This window comes from Pterocles gutturalis, unplaced genomic scaffold, assembly GCF_000699245.1.
Source record: "Pterocles gutturalis isolate BGI_N339 unplaced genomic scaffold, ASM69924v1 scaffold19100, whole genome shotgun sequence".
In the NCBI taxonomy this organism is placed as follows: Eukaryota; Metazoa; Chordata; class Aves; order Pterocliformes; family Pteroclidae; genus Pterocles; species Pterocles gutturalis.
This window is the reverse complement of record NW_010138719.1, coordinates 5075-14957: the sequence shown is the minus strand read 5'-3', so window position 1 is coordinate 14957 and position 9883 is coordinate 5075. Positions and strand designations below refer to the sequence as shown.

Below are 9883 nucleotides of genomic sequence, written 5' to 3'. Positions count from 1 at the left end.
GGAAGGGCGGGGGCTGGGGCCGCCCAGCCTGCCTCTGCCCATAACTCATGGCCAAGGTGGCCCCAAGCCTTGCTGAGAAGGTAGAAGGCAGTTTCCCATTCACAACTCTCTGCCCAGTGTGAGTCTTCTTGAAGAGCCCTTGTATCAGGCAACACAACTGGGAAAACTAATTAATCATCCTATCCTTCCACCCGGGTGCCAGACCCCGTGGATGAGGCTCCCAGCCCACAACCTGCCCGTTCCCGGGAAAGCGCCGGGCGCGATATCCCGCAGCAGAGCAGGAAGGGCTGGAGTGACCTCATCACAGCCGTCTGCCCAACAGCGCAAGGACAGCGCCAGGTAATTACTCAAGCAGGGAGCATTTATCAGCACTCGTTCTGAAACACGCTCGCCTGGCTATAGAAGCGCTACATTAATTTCTCAATATGTCATCCCCATTCCTGCCTTTTCTGCTCTTTCTCTTCCCACGTCAGAGCCATCCAGCGCAGTACGGCGCAGAGATCTCCGTGTGAGTCACGGCAGCTATCGAGCCCCGCACGGCAGCCCGCCCCAGCCCAGCCATAACCTTTCCCTCCCAAAGCACTAACTTAGTTTCCAGCAGTCAAAGAGGGTAAGGCCAGACAGAGCCTCGAAATGTTCTCCTTTCCCTCGATTCAGGACTCCAGTTGTTCTCAGACAGGATGGAAAAATCCTGCCATCCCTCAGCCCTCTATAGCCTGAATCCGTTTCTTTGCTATGATTCACAAGCTGAGGGGGATTTTCCACTCCAGTTCAAGAAGAAGCTATTTAAATTGCAGGGGGAAGTGGGGGCTCAGAGCTTGGTCACCCTCATAACGCTTGCAGGGTGAGAAGGTGGAAAAGGTCAGGATTCACTGGGCTCAGAGCAGCCACCCACATGTACACCCCTTACGGGTACACAGTGTGCTAAGAGTCCACAAGTGCTGAATTTCTCCTTTGGAAACACGCCTGAACTGACTCTCCATGAAACACAGACGGCTGCCCAAAGATAAAATCACTGACGCTCATTCTGTCTACTCAGGGATTTAGCAAAACATCTCCAGGTACAAGGACCACAGCAGGGATGCGGGGCTGGCTGCATCCCCGCCTGGGGCAGCACCTTCACCTGCCCCAGAGATGGGACCCTTCCAACAAAACCCTCAGTGCCTGCCCACACCAATTACAAGGAGAGAAGTACAGGCAGGAACCTTGAAGGTAAGCACCCATCGAGGGCTTAACAAAACCCAACCATCTCGCTTTAGGTGCTCTTGCAACAACGCACAGCACATCTGCAGACACAACTGCTGTTGATTGTGTTCCTTAAGCCAGTCTCAATATTTCCATTGTAAACCCTTCTTTCACTATTTTAAGAAGTCAGCTGTAAAAATTTGCTCTAGGCTGGAACTTGGCAAATAATGACTCTGTCTGGGAGAAACTTATTTACATGTACAACCCCTGCCTCATATGCACAATACAGCAAAAGGCTAGGGTTGGAACACCAAATCCTCCGAAAAGTTGGACATTCTTGTTTGCATTCTTGCATAAGGAGAAAAAAAAAAAAAAACCTAGCAGATAATTAGTGCGGCCTGACTGCTTTTAGCATTACAAAATGTGTGTATATTTTTATGATAGCCAAGATATACACCCTGAGAGTGGTTATTGTGTGTGGAATGCAGTAGTTAAATTTATAAAGGAAACTCTTTGCACATTTTAAGTGTAGGCTATAAGGAAAAAAAAAATTAACTTATACTATAAAAATAGAGGAGAGTTTGTTTAAAAAAATAAATCCTGAAGCAATCTCTATACTTGCATTTGCTGAAACAAGGCACTTCGCTGGAAATGGGAACCTAATAATCAGGTTTAAGAAATAGAGAATTTGTGACATATTTTTTAAGCACTTGGGTTTTCTTTGAAGGTGACGAGCAGCTCTGTCCTCTTGGCTCTCAGTAAAACCAGGGATGTGGAACAAAACCCCAACCTAGCCATCAAAATTTTAACCAGCAACTTGTAGAAAGAAAGGTGGGATTTTTCTTTTTTTCCTTCTCTTAAATCTAACATCAAGCATCAAGTCCGAGCTGGGACTGGGAATAGTTAACATGAAGAGCTGGAACTTACCTGGGGTCCTCTCTCTCCTTTCAAGCCTGGATATCCCAGTAACAATGGAAATGGAGTAGGTCCGAGGGGGTCAAAGATTTGATAGCCATCGGTCGCGGCTGGGGTGGTGAGGTTGAAGACCTGTGTCCTGGCTCTGGAGGCGGGGCGGGCAGACCCCAGGGGGGGTTTGGTGTACACCAGAGCGACGTTACTGGGATCCGCTTTCCTGGTGGGGGACGGCACGTGCTTCTTTGGAACGGGCCCATGGCTTGGGTTCTGCAGGGTTGGCTTTAGGGTGACAAAGTGGACGTTGCTGGTTGTGTTATCAGTCATCCTCCTCATTGGCTTTACAGTACTGGGGGCTGCAGAGGGCTCAACGGTCGGTTTTTGGTTGATCTTCTTTTTGGTCTCTTGCTTGGACTCCTTCCTGCTGGCTGTGGCAGGGCTCTGGCTCGTTGGTAGAGCCTTTTTGGCAGGGGGAAGGGGAGTTTTCTCCAGACGCGTGCCAGGAGTGGGCCGAGACACCCTGAGGGTTGTCACCGTCCCCTGAGCGAGCGAAGGGGTGGGTGGCTGCGTTTCAGTACTCGATAGAACAGGAGACGGTGCCACCATGACCTTTGGGGCTTTGGTTGTCAGTCTTGGCAGTGACGGTACCAACGTGATGGTTGTTGCACCTGAACCCCGAGCCTTGGGGGGTACAGTGACCCTGCCAAACTCCAAGGATGGGCCGGCAGTGGTCAGGTTTTTCAGACCCTGCAGCGAGGGCTCCATACGCTGTGGGGTACTCGGGGAGGCACTGGGATCCCTGGGCAGGAGGGGGATGAGGGGGGGCAGGTTTGGCCGGTAGGTATCTGCTTGCCTGCACTGTTTTTTCAGGTATTTACAGTAATGATGAGCTGCCTTGGCGGAAGGATAAATATCGAACTGGCAGATGGCTCCTTCAAACTGCACGGAGTGCTGGTTCATCTTCCCAAAGAGGAAAGACCCATGTGGATCCAACGCCTCGTCCTTTTTAAAATGCAAATCCGCATGTACTCTGCGCTTCCCACAAGAAGTAAATAAAGTGACTGTCTGGCCACGGATATTGATGGCCATATTGTGCCACTGGCCATCATGGACATTGTAATCAAAATATACAGAGCGCTTGTGGCCCACATAAACTACGATCTTCCCAGGCACAAACTGGACCCCCAGCTGCAGTTTTTTCTTTTTGCTCTTGACAGCAAAGAGAAAAGCATTGTTGATGCGGTGGGAGCAGAGGCTCAGCACTAGGAGCAGGTCGGTGCTGGCGCCCGTGGGGAGGATGGTGCTGACTGGTGCTTCGACGCGTGCTCGCTGAGTGAAGATGACCCCTGATTTGAAAGGAATGACCCCTTGAGGAACTGTACGTGATGAGGACCATCCGCTCGATGGCCTTTTCCCTGACAGGCCCAGTCTTTGAAGAACATCCACATCTGAAAGGCAAACGCAAAGAACATGTGAGGTGTTGGGCAACCCAAGGGCTGGATGGGTATGGAGGTCAATCCAGTCCATGCAAAAGGGTAAGAGGACACAGGAAACTCCAACCGTCCTCTCAGACATACACATTCAAATAATCAGAATGGAGAGCACATAGCTCTTCTGCACATAGCGTGAGGAGCAAGTGCAAGCTCAACTTGGTCATCAGCAATTGCCAAAATGCATCAGCTCCATGGTGCATCTGGCTAGCTGTCCTGTCCCACCAGGGACCAGCTCCGTATGTTCTGGAAGGAGCTGACCTCACTACAAGGAAATTTCCCACCAAACACCAATAGTCCACTTCCCTGGGATTTAATTCTGAGTAGTGACCACACAGCTGGAAAGGAATTTGAACAACAGACTAAGCTGGGATTGCAAAACGTTATATCCCCGGAAGGCAAGGAACAGAACTTTCAAAGGAAGCAAAAAGCCTTGTATGTCTCTCTCCAAATTAGTAAGAAGCAGCTTTTGATCTTTGAGGCTCTGGAGAGTTTAGGGAAGCAAAGGTGCCTCCCAGCATGAAAGAAATTGCACCTAGATTTCACTGAACTTCTAAAGGTTCTCAGCAGCAGTACGTTTTTCCCAGAAGATCATCTTACAGCCTTAAATTACTTTAATAAGTTGGAAGAACCAGACTGGGTTTGTGAAGAGCTGAGAAATCAGTTATGGCTGCTGCTGAGCAGGAGAGGTAGGAATTATCTCCAGCATTTGTCACCGGGGAGCTGGGTGCCTTGTTCAAGGGAGGATGAGAGGGACTGATGTCCAGAGGCACCTATCTTTCTCCACTGACTCTGGAAGAAGTCTGCAATGGACAGACAAGCAGCATCCTCTGGTTTCTGGCCCCAAGGTCTAACAGGAGCCACACACAGTTCCCAGTCCAAGGTGGATTAGCGGCAACAGCAACGCGAACTGGAGCCAGCTGGCTGCGGGCTCAGCTGAACTGCTTCGCTGGGGAAAACACTGAGGTCTGCGTGAGAAGAGCTGCAAAGGTAGATGTGCTCAGACCCGAAAAAGGTGCTCATGCACCCAAACACTTGTTCTCTGACTCCAGCTCAAACATTTGGTCCAAGAAAAGATGTCACCTCTATGATACGGACAGACAAAGGCAAGGCTGTAGTGACTACCATGACCCTACCACTGTTGACAATATTTCCTTCCCTCTTCCCTGCCCAAATGCAATCCCCATTACTCGATGACCAGCGAACTCTCGTGTATTTAAGCGCTCTTTGGGAAAGCTCGCCTGGACTATGTAATCCAAATGCTGATCTCGCAAGGTAAGAATTTAACAATCAGAAATGCGGCAGCAGCAATCACGGCTGCACGTCAGCTCACATCATGGGATTGCAGCTTTCCTAGATTAAAATGAAAAGTAAAACCAAGGTTGTCCAAAGGAAAAAAAAGCTGCTTTTCTAAAGGGACCTTAGAATTTGGCCTCTTTTACCCTTAACTATTAAATATTCAGCACAATACCCAATATTTGGAGAACTGGCTCTTAAAAGAGCTCCTCAGAGTTGGCCAGAAGGGCTGTACACTCAAGCTGGTCTGAGACCTGTAATGTTCCTGGCCAGGAAGGGAGGAGGATAACGAGAAAAGCTCTGTTCTTTGACTTTGGCAAAAAACTTGGCCATTTTTGTATGTAAGAACAAGTCAATCAATATTTACTTTGTCTGACCTCAGCTTCATTCCCACCTCTCTTTTTTAAGGCAGCTTGACTCATTTGCTAGCAGACTACCCTGGAGAAGATGCATCAGATGTGACAGGGGATGGAAATTTTCTCACCCTGGACAGAGGGGATGATTTACCACAGAGCATGTGCAAGTGTTAATAATGGTACTTCTCCCATCCTAAGAAATCCTTGGCCCCCCACTGTTTTTCTGCCATATGGCCCAATGAGGCTGTCCCTTGGCATAGCAAAGGTAGAGCCGTCCCCTCTCTGCTCTGAATGGAGGGATCACACCAGTAACTTCATGCTGGACAATCTCCAGAGCCCATGAAATAGCAAAGGCCAAACCCTGGCTCTAGCAAAGTCAAGTGGGACCCTTGCCACTGACTTCAAAGGCATCAGGATTTAGCCCTAAGGAAATAAATTTATCACTTAAACTAGGAGCTAGCCTCCAGCTCCCAATTTCTATGTGTGTTTTTGGGTTCTCTCCCAGAGACAGACAGCGGTGTGTCTCTCCCAGGCAGCGATGTTACACGCCAGGACCTATTCATTTAGTAGCTGCTCTGCAAAGACGTAAAGATGTTTTCCCTGCTCAGAGGATGCCGCTGCTGTTTGCAATACCAACCCAGCTGCCTCATTAGCAACTGCATCCAACAGTGCTTAAGAAAAAGGAAAATAAAGCACAACCCAACCACTCCTCTCCCTCAAAGCCCGCTAAGGTAGAGCCAAATTCTAGATGCCTACGCAAAACCTGATGAAAACAGACCTCATGCAGGACATGTACGTGGATTTTCCAGCAGCAGGTCCAGGCACACAGCTCAGGACTGCTCTGCACCCAGCCCGTCTGCCTCTCCATCCCATCGACTGCCCTGGGCTGGTGGGGCACATCCTCTGGGATGATGGGATGTCATCAACTAACATCAAATGCAAGGTAATTTTGGCTTCCTTAAGTAGCTCCAAGTTTAGCAAAGCATTTTTTCCCTTTCAAATGTTTTCCTCCATAGATTTTTTCCATCAAAACACATTATTTAAAAAATGATTCACTTAGAGCTGCCTGGTCCCAGGTGCCTTGCAACATTCCGGTAGCAACACTTGTGCAACCGGGAAAGACTTCTATCAGACTCTGTGCACAAAGCGAGATGCACAGAGGTTCCTGAACAATCACACCATCATCTCTGAAAGAGGGGACAACGTTTTATTGCTCTCCTTCCCATCTCTTTCTTTCCCTCCTGCCTTCCACATGCAAAAAGCTTTACAGGAAAAAGAAGCCAAAAGGCAGGAGAGAAATAACTTGCAGCTTCCTAGATTCCAGGAGCTGTGATGTGATGCCCACAGCTAGAATTGGGTTGAATAAATGCGACATTTTAAAAATTACTGCCCAGACCCTTAGTCAGTGCACATCAGATGAACTCACTAACCTCATGATCTTTTGGATTTGTAACACTTACGGAAAAACCACCTTCTGTGTTCTGTGATTTTCCAGCATGTAGGAAGACCCCTAAGCCTTACAGTAATAACAGCCACGATTTCAAAAGCCCACGGCATTGATTCCATCCTCACACAGATCTTCAAACAAGCTCTTATTTGATTTTGTAAATCTCATGTTTGAAAATCCAGAGTGGTAATACAGTCTCAGGTCACTGATGTTTCCTTATGGTGTTTGCTTTGTTGGAAGTTTTTTAGTTGCTGGTGCCCAGCAGAGCAGCCTGTGTCCCAGTGTGGGGAAACCAAGCCAGATTTTTAAAAATTCCTTTATCACAGAGACAGTGTTTCAGAGGGGAGTCATCTGCCACACTAAGGAAACGCAGTAAAAGTGAAGTGAGTTTCCTTTAGACTGACGGTAACGATCAAAAGACATGGCACCATCCCATAATTATCATGGGAGTAAAATGATGGATAGAGATGGATCTAAACAGCATATTAAAATCTACTTGAAAAAAAAAAAAAAGAGACGCCAAGAGACAGTATTTGTTCTGCTTCTTTATGAGCTGACATAAAACTTGCCCTGAAAATTGCTTGACTAAGTAATTCAGCCAGATGTTCACCTCTTTTACATTGAAGCAGAATTTGGAAAATATTACATTTTTCAAAATTGCTGATGGCAGGGATGTATTTTTTTTTTTCCTCCTGTAAAAAGTGCTCCATGGGCTGGCTTACAGCTGAGCATTGACCAACTTTCTATTTTTCCTTCATGTTTTGGAGACTCAGAGGAGAGCCCTGGAGCCTGCTAGTCCACTTATTGTCGTCTACTGATGGCGGAGGAAGCTGTTCAGTTCCAGCACATACCCTTGTAAAGCATCCATGTGGAAAGGTGTTGCTATTTTAAGAGGAGATGGCTCCTTTACAAACAGATGTTGCAGAGATGCTCAGCTCCTACTACCAACTGTAAAAGAGGAATTTATTTTTATTTTTGTTGACTCTGAAGCTATCTCCTCTTGTGTGGTCGTTGACCCCAACCTTTTTTCCCGTCCCCTGCAGCGCTGGCAGGGGATGCCTGGAGGAGAGCTGCAAAGGCAGGGTGAAGGTGTGCAATCACTCCCCTATAGAATATTTCCCTTACTGCACAGGGGCTGAGCCAGACACAGTCATTCTACTTGCAACCACCCCTGGGGAATTTTTCTTCTTTAAATTCATTTTTACTTTTAAAACTCACATCATTTCCGTACACACATCCTCTGTGCTGGCACCATCGGGTTGCATTCAAGTCTGCCAGAGACGCTTAATTCCTTAATGCCCCAGCCTCAAGGGGCACTTTCTGAAAGCAGTTAAGTCTTAGCGAGTGCAGGTAGATGCCAGGGACATTTTAGGCACACCGAAGTGCTTCATTCCCACCAGCCAGACAGGCACTTCTGAAAACCCTGCAGGGATGTAATCACCTGTAAAACCTGGTTCTTTGGCCAGCTGTTAACTGCGTCATCTGCATCATCAGAACTGCAGCGATCAGCAATAAATGCATTTAATTCTGTGCACAAGGCTCAGACACGATTAAATGATGGTCCTACACTGATACCAAAGCACTTGGCTTTTACTTTGGTTGAAAGGAGAGAAAAACAAAAAAAGAGTGTAATTTACCTTCAGAATTTCCCTGTGTGAATCCCAGGAACCAGGTAAAACATAATACAGTCCAGAGAAAGCAGAATCCCCTAAAATTGGAAGAGAAGAAAAAATAATGAGTTTCTACAACATCAGTAACAAAATCTAACCCCCCATTAAGGGTCTTCTCCTTGACACAAGTCTACCAAAGTCCATGGCAGCATCCACATGTCTCTGGGAAATGGAAAACGGGTGCCCAGCAGAACAGCGCTTGCTTCCAACGAGATTTCATTTTGCTGCTTTAAAGGCATCTAAAGTCCCCTGAATTCAGGGGAAGGTTTTCCCACTGGCATTAGGGGCTGTTGATCAAGCTCTGAACAAGGACCAGACCCGTGTTTTGAGAGGCAGGGTCAGCAGACCCTTCGCTGCTTTGGCACTCGCCCCGTCTAGGGCAGAACGCCAGAAGTGCAAGAGGATGGAGAAATAATTCAAAACTGGAAGGTCGAAAGACATGGCAGGAGTGTATGGCTGTGAGGACATGGGGAAAAAATGGGTTGACGTGCAGTGACACATCACCTGCATCTCAGCACACAAATTCACAGTCCTACTGCTTTACTACATGCTTAAAATATTCTGAACATACAAAGTCCTGCATGGATCTATTCCTTGTTACACCCAGATGCAAAGACGGGGCAGCTTCTAACCACTCAGCGCCCTATGCTGTTGCCACTAATGACTTTCTCATTAGCTTGGTGCAGCAGGAAATTTCAGACAGCGCGAGAGCAGCAGAGTCCCAAGCGCAGGGCTCTCGCAGACCCTTTCACACCCGAGAAGGAGTTGGACAAACCTTTCGATTAGCTAAACTTTAAGCCTTGAAGTGCCATTGGAAACTGCAGCAGAGAAGAAAACTTTTACCAGGAAGGTAGCTGGAGCCTCCCCTTCCCCCCCCAACTTCCTTGATTTGGAGCCAAATAACGAACATAGGAAACTCCTTGGTTAAGCTCACTGCAAACTGCCAGTGGAAAGTCTGAAGATCGAATTCCCTCGTCTTCTAGAGATGATACTTAACAGCTTGAACAGCAAGGGCTGCTGGAGGAATAGAGACAAAAATGTAAACTACAGAAAGTCCTCAGCCAGCAGAAAGCAGCGTGGGACATCCACAGGTTGTTCTCCTTTCCAGCCAAGCCAGAACACAGCGATACGCAGAGCAACGCCAAAGCGCAGCCTGCTCCTCGCTTCGGATCTGGCAAAGCCAAACCATTTATCAAACGGGATTAGAGACCACTCTTCTCTTGCCATCGAGTCTCAGCTTTAGCACAAGAAAGCATCCTCTGAGACAAGGTACTACCCTCGGCCAGATCCTCATCTAGCGCGGGACACCCTTTCCCACAGCTGAAATGAAGCCACAGTGATTTACAACATCAGCGGGGAAACCTGGCCTCGAGTGTCAAAATCCATGCAGGAATCCAGCCACTAACTAATATTTTAAGGCTTGAAGGCACAAAATACTGGAGCAGCCCTGCATCGGCTGGGAAACAGATGAGATGGACCACATCATTCTTTTGCTGTTTCCATTACCCCGACACCAGGCTGCACTTT

At 47.7% G+C, this 9883-nt stretch overlaps 1 protein-coding gene across 1 annotated transcript in view; it reads right to left on the bottom strand.

The window, feature by feature from the left end:
- Window positions 1-8394, bottom strand: part of COL27A1 (collagen, type XXVII, alpha 1) — a gene marked incomplete at its 5' end in the record, with an annotated part of 145734 nt that extends 137340 nt beyond the window's left edge. Inside the window, 2 exon segments of the mRNA XM_010083117.1 lie at window positions 2113-3545; window positions 8324-8394. Of these exon segments, the coding sequence (XP_010081419.1) occupies window positions 2113-3545; window positions 8324-8394 (1504 nt within the window).
- Window positions 8395-9883: the final 1489 nt, after the last annotated feature.